Source organism: Mesitornis unicolor, unplaced genomic scaffold, assembly GCF_000695765.1.
Source record: "Mesitornis unicolor isolate BGI_N332 unplaced genomic scaffold, ASM69576v1 scaffold9398, whole genome shotgun sequence".
Classification (NCBI taxonomy): Eukaryota; Metazoa; Chordata; class Aves; order Mesitornithiformes; family Mesitornithidae; genus Mesitornis; species Mesitornis unicolor.
In genome coordinates, this window is record NW_010203835.1 from 140662 (window position 1) to 162686 (window position 22025).

Consider the following 22025-nt stretch of genomic DNA (forward strand, 5'->3'; position numbering starts at 1 on the left):
CGACGACTGCTGTTTCCCAGCAGAATACACCAAAGAACGGAGAAGCCACTGTGAATGGAGAGGAGAATGGGGCACATGCAATAAGTAAGTCAACCCATGCAGCTGCTTGCCACTGCTGGGGTAGATTTGGGTTTCAGTAATGTTCTTGTACTCAGTTGGTGTCTGCAAGGCAGTAGAAGTCGGAGGAATCATTTCAGGAGGACGGGGTATTTCTAGAAGGGCTGCTGAGTGCAAATCATGTTTCGCGTCACAGTGCTGTGTTTTACTGGTGTCCTCTCAGAATGTAAAACTTCAGATATCTTCAGAATTGTGAGTTGAAGTGAGTATCATGAAGTGGAGCTGTATTCTGTCTCCTTGGAGCAGGCTACCCAGACTTCATTAATATTACCATCTTTATAGCTACTTTTAGATATTTGGTAGACATTAGGACAAGCTGTAGCCATAGCTGGTCATTTTGGCCAGGCTAGGAGCGAGATGGGTTGAGAGGCTGGGACCCTCAAGCCGTATCTGTGTAAATGAAGCATGGCCAGAGCAGAACCTTGAGCACTAACTATTCTATGATCATCCATAGCCTTGGCATGGTCCTTGGTCCAGTTTGGCCTATACCAGTTATCCATTCTTGTACAGCATGGCCCAGCATGGGATAGGGAGCTGCATGTGCCAAGGACCATTTCCAGCAGACAGCTTGGATACAGTCAACCTGTCTTGAAGGCACAGAGGAAAGAGTTGCTTGCCTTTTTATTTAATAACACATACTTAGTCATACAGAGAAAGTCCGACTTTCCCCAAGATTTCATTAGTCTGTGGGAACAGTCAGTTCTCAAGAGCTCTAAGTTCACCTTTGTTTACTGATGATGACAGCAGGCTGTGCTCGTATCTTAGCCATCTAAAGTCAGATGTATAAAACAAGGAGTTGGACATACCTGCTTGTGTAACTAGATCTTGACAACTGTGCTAGTATTGTGGGGCAGATGTGATTAATAGTTCTGGTTTCTGTGTGCAAGCCATATTAGGGCACTGGCCAACTTTTGAAATGAGACCTTAATGCCTGTTTACCTTCCAAGGAAATCGCAGAGGAACGTGCATGGCAGGTTTTGTAGGAAGCCCCAACAGCTCTTGGGTTTAGACAAGTCAGGGCTGTAGTCATGTAACAGATTCTATTTGTTCTGCAGTGCAGATACCTTTATCAGTCTCCATCTTTTCTTTGATCTGAATAGATTCCTCTGGGGGTCAGTGAGAAAAATGCTTTCAGATCAGGTTTTTCTTCAGAGAATTCTAGTTAGATGAGATAGTTTCAGAAACAGCAGCGTTTTAAATTACATTTTTCATTTAAGAAAGCAATTGTAAAAAGATTCTTAAACATTTGAAAATATTAATCTGTTCTTAGTCTGTGGTTTGCTTATGTTTTACTTCCTATTGACCTTTTGCTGTGAAATTTAACTTATTTCGTACGTGACAGTGACAGCACTTTTTAAATGTATCAAATGCTGGCAATTCATTTGTTGCCACTTTCCTTCGGCTGATTTGTGAAAATTTTGGGGGCATGTCTTCCTGTCTCAGGACCAAAAAAAACCCCAGATTCTTTAGGTAGAATACTGATTATCAGTTCATCACTAATATGTAACCTGCTTAGACTTATTTTCTTCTGATCTGAAGGAAATACTATTGTATTAACAGAAGAAAAGCCTTGCAGATCAGTTCACTTGTATGACCACACTCTAAGCCTTGCTTTCTCAGATCTGCCATTTTATTATTAAAAAATAGTAATTCTCACAGTGATTTTTAATAGAAGGATTTTCGTGAACAGTTGCAGACCTTTCTTGGAGTGTTGAGAAGGAGACATTCCTTATGACTTAATACCATCCAATAGCTCTGACCAGAGCAGGATGCAAGAACATGACACTGTTGTCCAGTAAAATTTCAGAGAGGTAGGATATTTGTCAATCAATGAAATACTCTACCAGATAGCAAATTTCGAAGCATTACTGTGGCTAAGCAGCCTACCAGGCAGCCACATTAACAGAGCAGTGGCAATGGGAAGACAGGAAGTCCTCAAGGAGTAGCTGGCCAGTTGGCAGGGGTTGTTGGCATCTGGTTTTGGTCATCCTGGGTGAAGATGTGAGGTCTGCAGTTTAAGGAGAAGGAGGCTTCGGAAAGAAGCTGCTGCGAAATCCAGAAACAGAGAGCTCTCTGATGGGTGTTCCTCCCTCACCTTGGGAGGACTGTAACCTTTCTGTCTGCAGCATTCAGAGGGTAACAGCAGGATGGTGTAGCACAACTGCAGGTGAGGGTTATCCATGGGGATGCACACAGAACTGCAAAACTGACGTTCTCGCCCTTGAACAGACCTGTTGAAATAAACGCTAAGAGATCTGCCTCCATAATTATCAGAAACCACTAGAAATAAACACTAACAAATCTTGCTGGCAATTTACTGCATGGGTCTGATTAACACTCTTACAGTTTTATTTCCCTCTCTTGTGGTATAGTTAGAAAAATATAGTTACGTTAATGAAATAACAAAAGGGTCGTACCCTTCCTTCTCATTGCTTATGCAGGGCAAAGTGTATAGCCAGCCTTACCTTTTCCCTTACTACTGTGTTCAGTGTCTCTTTAGTCTATGACAGACCGAGAGGAAAGGTCTGGCAAGAGCTCAGCTTAGCTTAGTTTAGGACAAAAGGTTTAGGGTAGGACTGGACAAAAGTTTAGGATAGGATGTAAGATGGGTAAGGTGAAGGCTGGGAGATGTACTCAGTAGAAAAGACTGCTGATACGAAAGGTGCAAGAAACCTTCATTTTCACTGTTGCTGGATTCCACAGAACTGGCATGTACAGGCATGGTTTGGATAATGTGCCAGTCCTCAGTCATAAGCTGGAAGTCACCCATATACCAACCTGTCATAAAAGGCGGGGTGAGGGGAGCAGGTGCAGGAGGTGTCTGTGGGAAGTTACCTAGTCTGCACTTATTCAGACATGGAGTTCTTCCTGACACTGTAAGTCTTCCCAAAAAAAAGCGTTAATATATTTAATAGAATATGATGTGTTTTTGTATGTGGTGTTAATCAGTATAATATGATAGAGTGATTTGATTTAAGAAAGCAAAGAGACAGAAAAAAATCTAACAATAATGACAGTTTGAGGTGCAGATTCAAATACTAAATAAATAAAGTCGCTGCCTTCTCTTGCTGCTTCCCGAGTAATGTTTTCAGCTTTGAGTCACTTTAAAAATTAGTAGAAAAAATAAAAATTGGCATGTAGAAATGGAGCCAAACTATGGATTGTTTTCCAACTCAAATATTTTTAGTGTCATTTGTTTCATTATATTTGCAAGGATTGGCTTGAGTTTAAGAAAAATAGAGCTCTGGAAAAAAAGACGGAGCCCAGTTCCTTTATTAGAACTACAGCCATAAAAAATAACTTCAGTGAAAGGCCTGTCAAAGATTTAAGTAAAAAAAACACATTCCCCAAGAAAATACAGGTTAGCACTGGTAAGATCTTAAAAATACAACTTTTTTTATTTGGAGGAAATAGCGAGAGAGTTAATATTACTCACTGGTATGTTAGAATTATATTAAAAATAAACCAAACTTAATCGTAATAGTTTGAGGTAATATGACTTAATTCCCAGTCATTTGGGAATTTTAATTTAAAAAAATAAAATAATACAGTGTAGACATAACCAAAGATCCTCTGGCCTTTAGGAAATGGTTTGTGTTAATGTTTGGGCAGAGTCCTCCACTACGTGACCTGCAGACTTAAGTTTTTCACATATGAGGGTCTGTTGCACTTGGTAGAGCTGTCCTCCCTTTCAGAGACTCCCTGAGAGCCATTCTTTGTGCCAATGAGCCCTTCACTGAGACTTTTCTGCTCTGAAGATACTTTTAAAAAATAAGCCTATTCTTGATGGTTACTGCATCTTACTTACCTCTTTATTCTTGTTTCCTATACTCATGTTGTAGCCATAGGAAAGCCAAATTTTCAGATGAGACCAGGGCTCACAAGAGCTCGTGCTGTGTGAGGAACTCAGCACTTACCAGGGTGCCATCTTGCGCTCAGGGGTTTCTGCAGTTTTTTGTTGTTTTCATAATAGTATCTGGTTTATATTGCTGGTGTCTGAACCTGAGAAGTGGTATCACAGAAGCATGAACTGTCCTGGTTGTTCAATGGGGCATTTTAAGTTTTTTGCTTAACAGTTACACTGTAAATATGAATGTTCCTGACTACTGATGTGAACAGGAAGAAAACGCTCCAGAAGGGAGTTGACACTCCAGAAGGGAGAGCCACCCTCTAGGAAGACCTGGACAGACTGGACGAGTGGGCTAGCAGGAACTGTATGAAGTTCAACACGGACAAATGTAAGGTCTTGCGTTTGGGAATACATAATCCAAGAATGCCGCTGAGTCTGGGTTCCACCTGGCCAGAGAGCAGTCCTGTGGAAAGGGACCTGGGGGTCTTGGTGGATGACAAGCTCAACATGAGCGAACAGTGTGCTGCAACTGTAAAGAAAGCCAACAGGATGCTGGGTTGCATTAAAAAGAGCATCACCAGCAGAGACAAAGAAGACATTGTCCCTCTCTATTCGGCACTGGTCAGACCACACCATAAGTACTGTGTCCAATTTTGGTCCCCGCTATACAAGTAAGATGTGGAGAGGTTGGAAACAATACAGAGAAGGGCAACAAGAATGATTAGAGGACTGGAAGACCTGCCCTATGAAGAAAGGCTGAGAAAATTGGACATATTCAGCCTTGGGCAGAGAAGGCTTAAGGGGGACATTATCACCATGTACCAGTACATAAAGGGTGGCTACCAAGAACATGGAGACTCCGCTTTCACAAGAAGTCACATGGAAAAGATGAGGGGTAATGGACACAAGCTGCTTCTGGAGAGATTCCGATTGAACTCCAGAAGACATTTTTTACCATGAGATCCATCAGACATTGGAACAATCTCCCAGGGGAAGTGGTAAATTCCCCTACACTGGTCCGTTTTAAGACTCAGCTTGACAGGGTACTGACCCATCTCATTTAAACTGTACTTTTACCTTTAAAAGTTGGACTAGATGATCCTTGTGGTCCCTTCCAACCTGGTATTCTATGATTCTATGAAAACACATAGAATATGAACATTTACAAACAGTTTCTGAAAGACGCCTCAACTTTCTCTCCCTTTTCTCCTGAACCATCAAAGCTATAGTGTCAAAATCATTACTGGAAGACAATGGAAAATAATGCTGCAGGTATTTTGTTGCTCCCAGAGGCCAGTCAGTTTTGCCTGTACTGATGCAGGTATCAACCATCAAGGTTTCTTTTTCACAGCATGACTGTGAGGTTTTTTTCACAGCAGTTGATAACATTCAGAGTATGTATCTAGGTTCCTCCACCTGGCCATGTGAAAACGAAAAGTATTTCTAAGTATCAGATGGCATTGCTCTGACAGCACCTCATGACTCTGGGATCTTGGAGTAATGCTGCTTCCAAGCTGTCATTTGGTTTTATTCAAGAGTGAAAAGCAGTTCTGCCTTTAGAGCCAGGCAGGTAGCGCTAGGATCATATGTGCCAAGAGTAGCTTCTCATTTAAATTTTTCAAATTAAAACACTTGAAAGACCTTAATTCTTGACTTAGCCCAAGCTTCCAACTCTCACTGTGAACAGGACACAGATGAATGCATAGCCATTGCTGTGCTGCTGTTTTTCTCATGAAAATGTGCTTTAAACCTGGAGATTCTGTGCTGTGCTGAGAAATAGAGGATCACGAGTTCTAGACTTATCTTCTGGTGGGTTTTAATAGTGCTTTGCTCTTCATTGCCCTGATTGCTCAGAATCTCATATTGAAGTTCCCAGCTGCTAGTGTCAGACTCAATCTCAAGTACTTGTATATCCTGACAGTATTCATTTTAGTAGTTTTACACATAGGGAATTATTGAGGACATTGCTTAACATAGGGACTCAGCATATGTAGATTTTACAGCAGCATAGGTGCTTCTACCTATCCCTTTACCTCAGCATAGGTGTAGATTTTACAGATAGGCATTTTAATATGCTTAGTTTTATGCAACAAGTCCATAGGTAATAAATGTAGTTAAAATTATAGTTATTTTGTTTTAGAAATTTGAGCTATGAAATTGCTGTTAGGTTTGGTTTTTTTTTCTGATTTTGATACTCGGTGCTATGCAACTCATTGAATTACATGTGAATCCCAGTCTATTCCATCTGGATTAGAATTACATGTGAATCCCATCTATTCCATCTGGTGTAGCTATGGCACAGACATAGTTAATAGGGTACCTAACCAAACATGCAATGAGAAGTGCTACTTGTGTGATTCAGCATAAATTAGGCAGAGCAAAACGGGGTATTTGAAAGCCTGGGTAAGGGTAAGAATCTGGAGCTCTTCCTTCTGGTGGTGGTTGTGCAGCATCACAGTCTGTTTTGCCAGTTGATGGGCAATAGCTCAGCAGAGCTTGAGTATCAGGACAGATGGCTGCTTTTAAATGCCATAAACTTGTGGCAATAAAGGAGCATAATTATTCCACTTGCAAACCTATGGATCTCCATATGTGGTGAAAAAATGACAAGCTGAAGGACTTCACCCAGAAAGAGAACTTGGATTTTGCTCAGTCAGAGCAGATCAGCTGGCCAAGGCATTGATAGATAACACGAGGCTGCCTTTCCCCCCAGCTCTCCGCTCTTGGATGTGCTTTCTGCAAAATGGTCCACGCTTCTGCGTGCAACGTCTGCTGTCTGATGTTCAGTGCCTTACCTGTCCTTGATCAGTTTCTTGTTCGCAGCAGGTGATAATCTTGCCTTGCTGCCACCAAGTGTACTTTGAGGTGAATGAGGAAGATTTACACTGAAGCAATGAAAATCTGGAGTGAAAACGTTGTCCATGATGCAAATTGGAATGGATTCCTGCCAATAAGAGAAATTAATAATTTTAAATTCACTTTGTTCCCTTCAGGAAATAAAAGAGCGTTATAAAAACAAAGTTACTTAGACTGCAGTCTAAAGAACCCAAGAAGTACAGCATGCAGGTTAAGTGTATCTGTGCCTCAGTTGGTGCCTTTGCATGCATTATATCCTTGAGAAGGTGATCCCTCACCATTTCCCTGCTGTGCTCAGGAAATGAGGCCCTTACTCGGTATATTCTTCATCTGCGAGTAGCACACATATTACTTAGAGGACACCATGTAAGAAAATGTACGTGCTGTATGTTACTTAATTAAAAGAGCAGCATAAAGCTTTTCTCAAATATGGCAATCTGCTGTTTTAATAAATTTGTACGTCATTTTTAATGAAGCCAGCATCAAAAAAATAAAAAACCTAGTGAAATAAATGCTCAGTATTTTCTGAAGTAAAGCTACATGCACTTATAAAAAAATATTTTGGAAAGGTGTGCATTTTGACGAAACGTCATAAATTTGAATCATCATGGGGAGGAAAATAGAGTAATATGGTCAGTGACACAACACAGAATATTGTTTATAGCGTATACATTGCTGTAAGCTTTAGGCTGTGGGTATCCAGCTTGTTTTTAAAGCAGACCTAACAGCATCTTGCAAACTATTTATTCTCATGTATCTCCTTACAGATAATCATTCAAAGCCAATGGAAATTGATGGGGATGTTGAAATTCCTCCTAACAAAGCAACAGTCCTTCGGGGCCATGAATCAGAGGTGTTCATCTGTGCCTGGAACCCTGTCAGTGACCTGCTAGCATCTGGGTAAGACCATGACTGAAACCAGCTGCTGCAATTGGAGTGTATTTAGAGATGCAGGAACTTGCGAGTGGATGCTAGAGCTGGATGAGTATTCTTGTCACTGTTTTTTCAGCCTGTAACTGTTTTTTTTTAAGCAGTACTGTTCCTTTGTAGGGGTTATGTAATTATAAGGTGATGCAGAGTATGAAGCATTTGGACATTTAAGATGTACGGTCTGTGGCCCTAAATGCACATAAATTCTTTCAAAAGATTTTTAAAAGAGCTGTGGGTAATTCTCAGAGTATTTGAAGTTCATGTAATCCACTCCTACTTCTCTTAGTTAATGGTTCACATTGGGGTCTCAGAAGGTCTTCGGAACCCAACTTTTCTTTTTAGAGGTATGGAGACTGTAAAACAGAGTTTTGTTTGGCTGTGTCTGCATTGGCGTCGTGCAGCACAAACAGGAATAGATCTGTAAATCAAAACTATTGCGGGAGGACCTTATGTCACCACTGTTTTTATTGGGGTGGGGAGGTGAGGGGGGCTTCAGGCTGGACCTAGTTTTGTCCCATGAGCTGATCATGAGGGCATGTTTTGGTTTATTGTCATTGAAAAGGAGCCATGTTTGTGTTCTCCAGGACTGCTCAGCAATGACAACCAAAGCCTGGTAAGTGAGGCTATCAGGAGATTGACTTAGAAAAAAATGCTTTTGATCCAAACAAAAATGCTAATGTAAACATACACCAAGAGGCACTGTTGGAATCTGTGTTGGTTCATGCTTAAAGTTAAACCTTAGAATGAAGGCTAAATTTAAGAAGTCTTAACTGAGAATGTGGAGGGAAGCTGATAGATGTTAGAGGAGAGAAATGAGTCTTTACCACTTAAAGTGGCTCAGTGGGTCTTCTGGTTTGTGGTGGGTTCCCTGGGTGGTGCCGTGGTGCAGACACGTGCAGATGCATGCTCCTATGCCATACATTTGCTGTATTATCTACTAACTGTATTCCTCTATCCACTCACTTTTCTAATGTCTTGTGTCTCAGGCAGTATTGTTTGGCAGTATTACTTATCCCTAGCAAAGGATTTTTATTAAGAAGGGAAGTCCGGATCATTAAGATCACTCACCAGTTAAAATAGGCAAGCATAAAACAGTTATTTCACACAGATTGTCCTCTTCCCAGCCTACAGTTGAGTGAGCCATAAAAAGAGGTTTATTTAATGTATAAATAAATAAAAATTAGAATTGACAAATATGGAAGAACTGTAGCGTCTTACATTCTGTAATCGTCCTGGCCCAAATCTGTTTTCAGGGAAATGTTTTCAAGGAAAAAAAAATAATAAAAAAATCAGGGGAAGCCAAATAATCTGTGATGTTTATGAAGTGTTACTGCCTACATAACAATTTGTAAATTGACATCAAATGATACTGAATGAACATGCTCCTGTACTGCTCCTCTAACTTTTCCATGTATAGCTAAATTGCTTTGCCTACCCTTAAATGTGAAATCATGACCTAATAGTGAAGAAAACCTCAAAAACTAAGAATAATTTAGTTAACCTCATTAATTTGTTTTCATGGTTGTATCTTATTAAAAATGAAATTCTAGAGAAGGTTTCATAAAATCTGGAAGAGCTTTCCCCTAGTGGGGACACACTTCATTAGAATTTCATGGGCTAATGTAAACATACACCAAGGTCTTGAGATCAACAGCTCGCAAGTACTTAATTCAGGATCATTCAAATGAAGGGACTGTATTTGTTGATCTGATAGATGTCCTTTAGCCCTGTCATCCTAAACAATATACTTTTTAATAGTAAGCCTATCCATTATGATATTTATTTGAATTATATGGAGAACAGTCTTCAGATGATCAGTCAGCACACCCACATGATTACCTAAAGGGAAGTCAGTGGGGAGAAAGGATACCATACAGAATTATTATTTAGGGACACCTGGTGGCACCTGAGATGAAGTGAAGATGCTGCCTTATTCTGGAGAATATCTGCACAGCTGAAATAAGGCATCTGCTCAAGTGCTCTGTCCCTCTACAGGCACCTGCATCTCTCAGCTCATTACACAGGGAGTTAAGACTCCTAAGTGCTCAGACCTCACCTGTTGTTTTTAGCATTGGTAACAATTTCCCAGTATCTGGCTCACCTCTCTGCCAGTGCTCGCCACACTGTGCTGCTTCCCTAGGATCCATGGTTCACGGTTCAGACTGCGGGCCATTTCATAAACTGCAGTGGCTGAGGAGCCAGTGAGTGTTTAATTTTGCTGCAGGGTGCCAAGCACTGGTAGTTAGGTCCCAGGGACAGTGCTATCTTGCACAGCTTCAGGTAATCCTGGAGGATGATAACCAGAATCGTTGGTCAGACGTCTAAGATAGAGTAGTACCCTCTCACCAGCCATTCAGTTAAGCATTATCCTTAAGTGTAATAGGTCTTTATTAAGAAGTTTTGCTACTGAGTTTGGAAGCACATAAATGAACGCATGGCTAGGTAGTACTGTGAACGTCAGGTGCTGTGTCTCATGCAGACTAATGGCAATGCAATGAAAAGGAAAATAATTTAGTCGTGTGCATCTTGGTCAGATTTTAGCCAGCGCATAAGAAACAGAGTATAAGATGCAGTTAACCTTCAAGTAATGCAGCGGTGAGTGCCTGATGAAGCTTACATGACTGAAATGGCATAGAATGCACAGAAAAAAAATAAACTGAAGAAGAAAGCTCATTGTCTGATTATGCCATTGCACAAAGAAGCGTTTGAGATGTCCATATAATAATGGTGCAAGCTATCATCTACAGGTAAACTATGTATTAGGGCACCAATTAAACAAGGAGGAGAAATCCCCTGAAATCTACATATGCTGCAGTTGTTTGTCCTTTACAAAGCAGTGCTTCAAAAAAAAAACCCTGCAGTTAGTCTGATGTGCAAACGCTGAATTGTTAGATTCTATAATACCCATATTGTGCTGCCCAGTCCATAGTTTTCTGTTTTCCCATCTGCCTGATTGTACCCATCTGTTGTCTTCTTAAAAAATACGTAAAAACCCTAACTATTAAATAAGGGAAATAACTCATTTGTTCTGTTTATACAGTGCCTAGCACAATCAAATCCCAATTCATGGCAAAGTATTTTCTTCAAGCCTTGTTATACAAGCAATAAATATTTCCAGCAATTAGCAGCAGTTTAGACAGCAACCTGATGTAATCTTCAAAGCACTAAAAGAATAATGCAGGTTCACGACCTAATCTGAAGCAAGCTGTATAAGGGATTTGTTTGCAGAATGAATTACCCAAAACTAGAGCATTAGTTTTCAGATTTAGTGAGTATCGCACTGATAGAAAGGGATTTTGATATTTGATGTCCCATCTGCTCAGTTGCAATGGCTCTTTTAGGGTGTGATGGCTAGCACAGGAATATAAACTCTCTGGAGTTTGCAAAGGGCTACTAAAAAAACCCAAAACCAAACCAAAACAGCGGAGACAGGAATTTCTCTGATCAGATAGCCAGAAAAATATGTTTTGCAGCTGCTCTTCCTTCTGCAGCACACCCATAACCCTTAAGTGGAGGATGGAGGAGAATAGAGTACCGGTAGAGGCTACCAAAGGCATGACTGTCACCAGATGCTTTTGAGAAGAGTGCTTAGATGTTAGAAATGGAAACTTTATAGTACAGTGGAGTGCATACATACAGCCATGTAAGAGGATTAATTATGCATTGTGTAATCAGCATTCCAAAATAAATAATTACATATATTGTTTTGGACAGGAAAAAAAAAAGTAGCTGCTTGGCCAAATGTAAAGATTTGGCCATGCCTGGCCATAATTCCAATTTTGCTGTTAAAATCCAGTTGTCCTCTTCTTCAAAGACTGATTTCTTCCATGAGAGATCTTTCAATGTCTCAGTTTTAATTTTGTGACACATGTACATTATTACAGATGGTTATGTTCCCTGGGTAGTGCAGAAACCCTTCACAGCTACATCTACATTGGTAAACTAACCATGCCTGGGAATTCCTAGGCCAACTGGCACAGGAGGGCCGGTGTCTATGCTAGCAAACTGTCCTGGCTGCCAAACAAACTGCACTTTGAGAATTGTCCCTGGACCGTTGTAACCACCAAGCCATGCCTAGGAGTTTTTCAGAGACAACATCAGAGCCCCGAGCACAAGTGCCAATTAAAACAGGCCAAGAGTCTGGCCAGGAAGTAACCTGTCAGTTTGCTAGCATAGGTGATCATGGTCCAGTAACCCAAAATGCTCCTGCACATGCTTTAATTTCCCAGTATGGAAGTATACCTGTGAATGTCAAGTTTGTCAGAGCCTTGAACTCCAAAAGCCTTGCTAGTTGAATTTAGGATGCTCTGCACATTCAGCTGCTGCTTCCAAGAGCATGCTGTGTTCTGTTACATCCAGCCATGCCCTTCAAGTAATCCTCATAGCCACGAAGCAGAGGGACCTGGACTCATTCCCAAAACCCAGCAGTAGGTTTCTTTGGTTATCTTTGCTGATCTGCACCAGCCTCTTTCACACAGGGGAGCTTTGTCTCTTGCAGAGTGCTGCGTGCACCTTCGCTCTCCCTAGTCAGCAAAATAATTAGCCATAAAAGCTATTGTCTGAGATCTTTCAGTTACAGCTGTGTCTCTCAGAAGCAAGAAAAGATGTTTCTAGGCCATCTTCTGTCATAATCTCTGGGGTTTATGCAGTGATTTGAATTACTGTATTCCTCATATCAGTGGTTTAGGGTCCATTGTGAATTACCTTTCTGAATAATCCTTTTGAATTACCAGGTTGAGGGAATTGATTTCACCTCCCCAGGCAGTGCCAGGTGTTAATTCTGCTAACTGTAAGTGCTTATTCATTAGCAGGTGACTTTACTGGGGCCAGTTTCCTCGTTGCATCAAATCCATTAACACAAAGCAGTCAGCTCTTAGGTGAGGTCTATTTGAATAATGTGATACAGGGAGCAATGCTGTAGAATCGGTGGAGCAGGCATCTCCCTCTGGATACCTCCGAGGCGCTTCCCTCTACTGACTGCCTAGGAAACGTAACTGCTTACTTTAAGAGACCTGCTTTATCAAGGAAAACTTAAGCATGTAAATTATAAGGAGGAGTTTCCTTCCCTTTATGCTTTTAATAATCACTTTTAAAATAAAATAATAAAAAGTCTGATCTGAGCCAAAAGTGTTAAATACACGTTAGCAGTATTGCATATCAAAATAACGATGATTATAAGATTAGCAGCTGAATATTAGAATTATCAAGGTTCAGCAACCATCTTGCAAATTTCCTTACCTGACTGTAGTGGTTTTAACCTCTCTGCTGACAGTTACGGAATGGGGGTTTTATGTGTCACAAATAAAATTCTGCAAACATTTGTCCATCTTGGTTCCAGGGCTGGAGAGCATGAAATAAAACTTTCAGAACTGAGCCTTCCTAAAATTTGGCAGTACTCTACTCTCTAGTGCAGAACAGTATACCTATTACTCAAGTGTTCATGACCTGCATGCTGGAATGAGCTGCTTTATCATGCAGATAGAAATGCTTCTGTGGGCTAAGGAGATTAAATACCTTTCTGAATTGTGCTTGAACTGTGGTCCTCTAATAAGGCAGGGTTCACTGAATCATTCAACAGAAATGGGAATACTTTCCAGAGCAGAGAATACTCTGGGTTCTTTTTCCTGGCAACAAAAGGGAAGACACACAAATACCCCTGCCACACACTGGTAGGCTTATAAAGCTTCTCTGCAGGGACACATAATAGCTTATGTAGCCTTAGGAAGAAGAAAATGGAAAAACAAAATTAAAATACTGGAAAATAAGATTGCCCAAGCATCGCCAGAAAACTGACTAAATAAAACTGTTGAAAAACAAAACATAACCCTTTTAGAACTAGCAAATAGGATATTGTGTTTGATAGCCAAGTGGCTGAGTACTTTATTCACAAGGTCCAATAACAAACTGGATTATTACAATGAGGGCAGGACTGGCCCAGAGTCCTCTGTAGTGGAGAAGCCAGTGCTGAAGGAATTTCCTCCTTAGCATGTTAACTAGTAATCCAAGCCTATGAAAGAATTATGTTCTTCCCATTATTGTAAACTATCACAACTAAAAGTGTTCCTTAACTTCTAAGCCTCATTAACTTTGTTAATTTTCTAGCCAATATGTGCAAAATTGGTGTTCAGTTTTCCAGACATCTGAAGAAATAAGGAGTTATATTACAGTTACAGCTCTGTGTGGTGGCAAAAATTACCCTGATTTGAATTATTTCTTAATCACTAAAGTGAAAGATTTGTGCCAAAAATTAAAGAATGGCTGTACAGTGGTAGCTTGTGGTTAGGCTGGCAAAGCTTTGGCCAGCCATCACATCTCAGCTTGACACAAAGGGTCCAGAGGAGAGGGGGGCACATTCCCCAGGCGTGCCAAGACCCAGCAGAGCTCAGAGCCACTGGTACTGGCAGAGAGGTTTTTGCTTTCACAGTTGAACTGTTGTTCGTGTAAAATTTAGCTAAATTATTGATAGAATAATACACAAAGATCAATCAAGTTCAATACTTTTGCACTCAGAGATGTGTGAAGTGTTTCAAATTTGCCTCATACTTTTATCATAAATAATTGAAATGTCTTATTAGGAGACCAGAAGAAACTCTAATATTCTCTTGTGGTGGATTTCCTTTTCAGCAAAACATGGCTTATCAAAGCGAAAATGGGTCTCAGGTTCTTAGTCTTTGAAGAAAGACATTTTTATTTCCTTGTTAGTGCATAGGAAAGGAAGTTTTAGTTATAACATTAAAGAAGGAAAAGCATCAAGCATACTGACAATGACATTTCATCTTAAGTGTATGAATTCTTGGAAATATAAGAGAGATCCAAATTCTTGGAAAATACATATGAGAGATTCTAATTCTTCTCCAAGATTCTACTTACTGCATGTAAATGGAAATTGCCCTCTGGACAAAACAAGCAATCCAGGGTACTTCAGTTGTTTTGGTGATGGTTGTTGTTGCTATTGACTGGGGGAGAGGGAGTGTGGTGGGTTGACCCTGGCTGGACGTCAAGTGTCCCTCAGGCCGCTCTATCACTTTCCTCCTCAGCAGGACAGGGGAGAGAAAATATTAAAAAAGGGTCATGGATCGAGATAAGATCGATAAGATCGATAACCCAGAGAGGTTGTGGAGTCTCCTTCTCTGGAGACATTCAAAACCCGCCTGGACGCCTTCCTGTGCAACCTCATCTAGGTGTTCCTGCTCCAGCAGGGGAATTGGACTAGATGATCTTTTGAGGTCCCTTCCAATCCCTAACGTTCTGTGATTCTGTGATAAGGACAGGGAGAGGCTTCAGCATGGGCTTCCCACGAGGTCACAGACTCCTTTGGGCATCCGCTTGCTCTGACATGGGGTCCTCCCTCCATGGGCTGCAGATGGATCTCTGCTCCACCATTAACCTCCATGGGCTAGAGGGGCACCGCCTGCCTCACCACAGTCTTCACCACGGGCTGCAGGGGAATCTCTGCTCTGCTGCCTAGAGCACCTCCTCCCCCTCCTTCACTGACCTTGGTGTCTGCAGAGTTGTTTCTCTCACATCTTCTTACTCCTCTCTCCAGCTGCAAAATTGCATGGGTTCCTCCCCTTCTTAAATATCTTATCACAGAGGCGCTATCACTGTCACTGATGGGCTCAGCCTTGGCCAGCAGCAGGTCCATCTTGGAGCCGGCTGGCATGGGCTCTGTCGTCCACGGGTGAAGCTTCTAGCAGCTTCCCACAGAAGCCACCCCTGCTTCCCCCCCAGCTACCAAAAAAACATATAAACCCAATGCAAGGAAAGAGAGACTAAACCCAATAAACTAGAAAGCTTAATATCTTCCACCCCATTGCAAATCGATTTCTGACCTCAGAGACATTTTTCATTGGAAGAAAGATTTATGCAAAGTGAAAATAAATACATTATTTATAAGCAGATTATTATAAACTCTTCACTTCCTCCTCACAACTTTTTCTAGACAAAAACAGGGGTTTCAGTCTGCAATATAAATATCTCCCTAGAAAATATTTGATCTATAAGATCAATTAAAATCCCAATGCTGTTTCTGTCTTGCCCTGTTACGTCAGTCGTTATTTTGCCACTTTTTCAGACAACATGAGCTAAGCAGCCAAGCTATGGACAGCAAAGGACCCTGTAGACATTAATTTAAAAAACAAAATTAAGATTAATTGTACAAATTAATTTAAATTACCTTCCTACTTCCCTTGCCTTTATTTTCTGTAACTTGATTTAATGCTGAGAGGCTGTTTTGCAAGAAGCTCTGTCAGAGGCTATGTTCTGGTCTGTTTTAAACAGAAGTACTTTATGAAAGGGCCATTGCCAAAATAAAGGCAGCCTTCAGTTCACCTCCTGCTCCCGCGGTAGCTGTCAGAGGAGTCCGGGCAGGACAAGGGAGCAGCTGTGTCACACTGCTACAAGTCCCCTTCCCTAAAGCTGCTGCCTTGGTGACACCTCTGCAGGGCACCTCTGCGTGGCGCTGCAGCTCCTGTTGCACCATGTGCAGAGCCCACTACAGCTGTGAGGGAACACCAGGGGCTTGGCAGACCACTGGGGCTAATGGGACTGTGCATGCTTTTTGTGGGCACAGCCTTTGTGTTTCTGTGTTATGTTTGTAATCTTGAGTTCACCTAAACTGTCTCAGTCGTGGTGGGATCAGCTGTGTGTATCAAGTGCAAAATGTAGAGAGCAAGCGAATGTCAATGAGGTGAAACTTTTCTGAGTAGAGCAAATGATGATGTGGATTCAGATGATAAGTATAACTTAAACTTGGGAGCACAGGAAGGACAGAATTGGAAAGAAAAATTACATTTTGAAGGCTGTGATGTTCTCTCAATAAAAACAGAAATAGAGATTTTTCATCCTGCACAATTGCTTTTATAGATCGGGAGACTCAACGGCCAGGATATGGAATCTCAACGAAAACAGCAACAGCGGTTCCACTCAACTGGTTTTAAGGCACTGCATAAGAGAAGGAGGACACGATGTCCCCAGCAATAAGGATGTGACTTCACTGGACTGGAATGTAAGCTAACTTCTAAGGCTGCGTATGGTTTTTAACTGTCTAAATTTAATTCAGAGGCAATTACAGCTGCTGCCCCATATCTTTTATATCTGAGGTGACCAAAAGCCCTGTCCTAACCTACTGACCTCTTGTTTCAAATCCTCATAATAGACTGAACTTTCCCCTGTAAACTGCAATTTTCCAGGAATGTTGCCATCTTCAAGCTTAATAATGATGTATTTATATCTCTATTTTAGGAGCATGGGTAAAAAATAAACTTAGCTAACTTTAAGAATGAAGAATAAACAAGCAATACGTAGTAAGAAAGCCTGATTAATATTCTGTTTGCCTCTCATAGTTACTTTTGTTTTGGCATGTGAGGAGATAGAAGCACCAGTGAAGCTTTTTCTGAGCTTGGACTATCGAGACCCTCTCTCATTTGAATGACACTGTGCATAGCAAAACATGCTCACAGGGTCGTCTTTATCTTCTAGGGGCACACGTAGTCATTCTGTCTTTACCTGCCCACCTTCTGGGTGGGACTGTCTTTCCTGATCCCTGTTTTATTTTCATCCTCCAAAACCTTCTCTCTTAGATTATATGGTCCTGCACAGAGGAGACTGAGGTGAGCAGGGAGGACGGGTGGTGTTAAGAATCCCCAGTGCCCGCGCAGTGTCTTTGGGCAGCTTTAGGGCTGCTTCACATCTCCTTTCTGCCACCGAGCATTGTGAAAAGAACTTATAGGACCTTGCAGGAACCTTAATGAATTTTGAGATCACTTGCATTCTCTCTGTTTTGCTGATATTAATACAGACAGAGTGATCACATTAGTCTTGCTTTTATAGGAAAACAGGTTAAAAATTAAGTACCAGAAAAGATTCTCAGCAGTTGCATGTGATCTGTTGCTGGTCAAAGACCAAGATTTGCTGCAGTATTCTTGTCCTTCAGGTGAGCTAGGTGCTTCGCAAAAGTAAAACATAAGGCCACTGCACAAATCTACTTCCCCTATGTATTTTATATTTGACACAATGAAAGAAGTTGGTGCAGAAAGCAGAGGTGGGTTAACATGGCAAATAAAGATAAAACCCAAGAATGGTGATTACTTGTTTCCTGTGGCTGTAATGGCGAAGAAAAATATTTGGGAAAAACTGAACTGAGTAGGAAAAGAGTAATTGAAAGAGGAAAGCACACAAAGCTGCAGAATGATTATGCGAAAAGTTGTCCAGAGCATATAGGGCATCCTTTAGTATTTCCTGTAGTAGTTCCTTACCTTTCCAGGTTTCATTGATCACTGATAGTTCACTTGTTTTGTGCTAGTACTTAGTGTAAGGAAGTGTTCCTCATTTAACATTGAATGTGCTTCCAACTTACTTTGGTGGTGGTAATTCACATGCTTTGGAAAACTCAGATTTGTGTAAACTGTGTCCCTGTGTCTCTTATCACCTTTGTTCTCGTCAGTGGTCCAGATAAGTGTACACCGCAGTTGGCTTAGTTTTTGATATTTTTCCCCCTACATCATTATATATTTGAGTAAAATCTACAACTGCTCTGTCTCACTGTTTCTGGAGGGTTGGAGTGGACATATGTTTTAAAGGACTCTTCTATGGTTTTTCCTAATTTTCTATTAATGGTGCTAGAAATGCCATCTACCTTTATTGTTTATTTAGAACCTAACTATTAATCATGAGTCACTGTGAAATTTTTACACTGGTGATATTAAATCAGTTCTCTGTTTTATGTGATTTATGGTATAGTAAGAAGGGTTATTTCTAGAGGCCATATTCAGATCATTTTCATATTCACATGTCCTTTGGTACCAAGGTAGGATTAATCTCCCTTAGATTTAACCATCTAAACTAGCATCTAGACTCCCTCTAAGTCAGCAGAAACAGAGACATGTGCCTCTGTGCTGGTCTGGGCAGACCCTGAAGCAAACAGGTACATGAATTACACTCCAGAGGAGGTGATGGTGTTAGTTATAGAAGGAGACTAGACTACTGTCTCAAACTAACTCCTGACTTCTGGATATCTGGAGATGAATAGGACAAATCTCACTTCTAATCCAGGTGCTGAAATGTTTTAAGTACTAAACACGCAGCTCCAGCAGTACCCGTCTCACCAGGTTGCAGAGTCGAGTTCCTTCTTAATTATTCTCATTCTAGCCCAGTAACTCCAGCACCTTTGGCAGAACAGGAGGTATCCTTCAGTGAAGGACTCCCTCCAGCGGAGTACACGTAATTTGCTGATTATGATTTCCGTGCTTTTTTCCTTCTAAATGGGACCTATGAATCTAACTTTTCTCTGACCATCCATCCTGGTACTGTGCCTCTCAGCATGTGTGAGAGCCCGTGTTTAGACAGGTAGGAAGCAGCTTCTTTGTGGTAGGTGACATTCGAGGTGTTAACCATGAATCTAAGTGGCTTCAGTGTTTAGGTCCTTCCTTCAAGCATAGGTGCCTGAATTTCACTGAACTGGGATTTAGTCAGGATTTGGATGATCTGTTGGTGTTTTATAGGCTCTTTATGTCTAAGAAGTAGTATCTGTTTGTTACCTAGAAGAATCCCACAGAATTTGTTTTATCTTGTTTTCTTTTTCAAAACCTTTTGATTACATTACTCTTATCTGATGGTGCAGTCCAGTATTTCACAGTATGTTAGAGGATTTTATTTCCTCTTTGCTGTCTGCAATACTGACCTTTAGTTTAAATCATAGTATAATCTGTCTCACTGTGTGGACTCAGATTTCCCATAAACCACAATGCACAAACCTTAAAAAAAATAAAGTTTGTTGAAATAGATTTCATCTAGTATTGACTTTTGCCATTTTTATATATAAATCCCAACAGAGTGATGGATCACTATTGGCTACAGGCTCGTATGATGGTTTTGCAAGAATATGGACAGAAGATGGTAAGTCAAACAACATTTATTGTTCCTAAGAATCAAACAGCAGTGAACTGCAATTTGGCTAATTTGTAAACAAATTGCATATTAACCTTTTTTTTTTATTCTAGGTAACCTTGCAAGCACCTTAGGTCAACATAAAGGTCCAATATTTGCCCTGAAATGGAACAAAAAGGGGAATTATATTTTAAGTGCTGGTGTTGACAAAGTGAGTTTTAAAAATTCATCTTTCTAACCTGTAAAGGTGCTGACTCAGTGAGCTTGTGCTGCTGAATTCCACAAGAGTATTTTATTCTCCTCCAGGCATCCTGGAAGGTTTACTTTTCTTTAATACGTTTTAGTGTGTGTGTTGATTACATTTTTTGAGGCTGCATCAATGTGTACTATTTTTATGTAAAATATTTCACTGAAAAAAACCCAACTCGCCTTGCCCCTGTGTAAAATTGCTTCTTAAATATTTAGGAACTATTAAGGAAAGAACTGCTTCTACTGCTTATGTTTATAGTTTTATCAACTAACTATTTCCAGGAAGGAAGTGATCTTAAAGATACTTGACATTTTAGCTCATCTAATTATTGAAACGCTTGTATTATATTAAAATATATATGGCTTCCTGTGCAAATATGGAAAAAACCAATAGTTCTGGACTCAAAATCAAGCAAAACATGATAGTTTCAGCTGAGTGTATATTAGAGATTAAACTTAACAGATGCCTGAAGATGATGAGCACAAATCCATTAAAAATGAAGCTGGAAAGTACGCAGCATTCATCTTGCCTAACTTTTGTCTAACTTTTTGTCTGAAAAATAGTTGTATATGTCATCCTTGGCTTCCTTTATAAAATATGGACAGAAAAGTGGCACCTCCAAGTGATGGGTTGCATGGCCTGTGTTGCAGTGGGACAGAGGGAGGCCAGGGAAACCAGCTCAGGCTTGTACACCTGAGTTGTAGGCAAGCTGAATCCCTGGATTTTCACATAGTTGTGAAAACAGAAACATAGAGTTTTATTCCTTTTAATACTGGCTCATCTCCAGCTACACTTGTCTCCCAATGGTAGTTCCATTGTGCTGGCAAACCAACATTCCCAATAACAGCAGTGATCCTTTAGATGAAGCTTTATCAGCAAAATGAGGCATCCCTAATTTATTTTCTGGAAGTACATACTCCCCATTGACAACTCACTCAGAAGGTGGTATTGAGCTCTACAGGGGAGTTGCCTATGTGTGCTGCGAGTATGGATTTAACATGTAGTAAGCAACTTGTACTTTAGCCTGTCCCACCACAGTGGCAAGAAGAGATATGTGCTCTGCTCATAAATAAACATTTCACTTGGTGGTTTAATTGTTAGAAATGGAGTATCAGGTAGTTTCATAATGGAATGCAACTTGCCTCTTTGAAAAGGGGTAAAAGTTGTCTTTGAGGAAGATAACTGAGCAGCTATAACAAAATGCTTATTAAAAATGTGTAGTGCTGTCTTCTAGCATTATTCAAAGAGAATATGCTTATTCTTAGTAGTTCTATTACTTCCTCTGTGGGAGTAACACTTCTTTATCTACACTTAGATTATTATTCTGTAATATTTGGGAGTGATTTCTGTTTTTTGTTTTCCAGCACACAAGGCTCTCTGCAGTCAATAATTTTATCAGTCCATTTTCCAGAATTGCTCCTCACTGAGGTCTTTCCCTGTTTGTTTTCTCTGAGCTGAACAGCCACTAATCTTTTTTTCCCCCTTCCTTCCCATGCAGACAACAATAATTTGGGATGCTCACACAGGAGAAGCTAAACAGCAGTTTCCTTTCCATTCAGGTAATTTCTGCATTACTCTTTCTAGCAAAACACAATGCACTTTTTACTTTTGTCAGTCTAATGTATCCTTTTGTAAAAACCTCTCTGCCAGAAGGGAGTAAATTTTGAACCAAGGTTTTTGCACTTTAACTATCCTGAGTATCATGGCTTGTGGGTTTATTCTTTTTTTCAGAAAGATGGGTTTCTGTGAGAATCAGCTTTGAAAGGCAAACTGGCTCTAGGAGAGGATTTATACAGCAGCCGTGTCTGCCTAGCTAAATGATTCTGTCATTATCTGTGCATGAATAGCATCAAGGTTAAAATGGTGGTTTATGAAGAGATATCTGGGATCTCTGCTCTTTCTGCCCCCACTGCAATGAAGCTGACTTGAGACAGAAGCAGATAAAGATCTCTCAAATGCTTGCATTCAGCACTGCAAGCATGAAGGTCCTCAAGAATTTCTTAACTTGAAGTTCTTCAGTATTTGCTTTCTCTGATTATCAGAAGTCAGTCACCGGCCTTGAGTTTCAGAACCTCCCTGCACCAAAACCTGCCTCAGATGGTTGGTTGTAGGTCTGGTCTGCTTCAAGAAGACAGA

General features: G+C 40.6%; 1 protein-coding gene across 1 annotated transcript in view; it reads left to right on the forward strand.

Moving 5' to 3' along the window:
* Positions 1-21448, forward strand: part of LOC104545668 (F-box-like/WD repeat-containing protein TBL1X) — a gene marked incomplete at its 3' end in the record, with an annotated part of 41800 nt that extends 20352 nt beyond the window's left edge. The window contains exons 3-8 of the mRNA XM_010190861.1: positions 1-84; positions 7591-7723; positions 16619-16760; positions 19585-19648; positions 19753-19850; positions 21388-21448. The exon at positions 1-84 is cut by the window's left edge and continues 184 nt beyond it. Of these exons, the coding sequence (XP_010189163.1) occupies positions 1-84; positions 7591-7723; positions 16619-16760; positions 19585-19648; positions 19753-19850; positions 21388-21448 (582 nt within the window). The remainder of the gene's footprint in view (positions 85-7590; positions 7724-16618; positions 16761-19584; positions 19649-19752; positions 19851-21387) is intronic.
* Between the last annotated feature and the right edge of the window lie 577 nt (positions 21449-22025).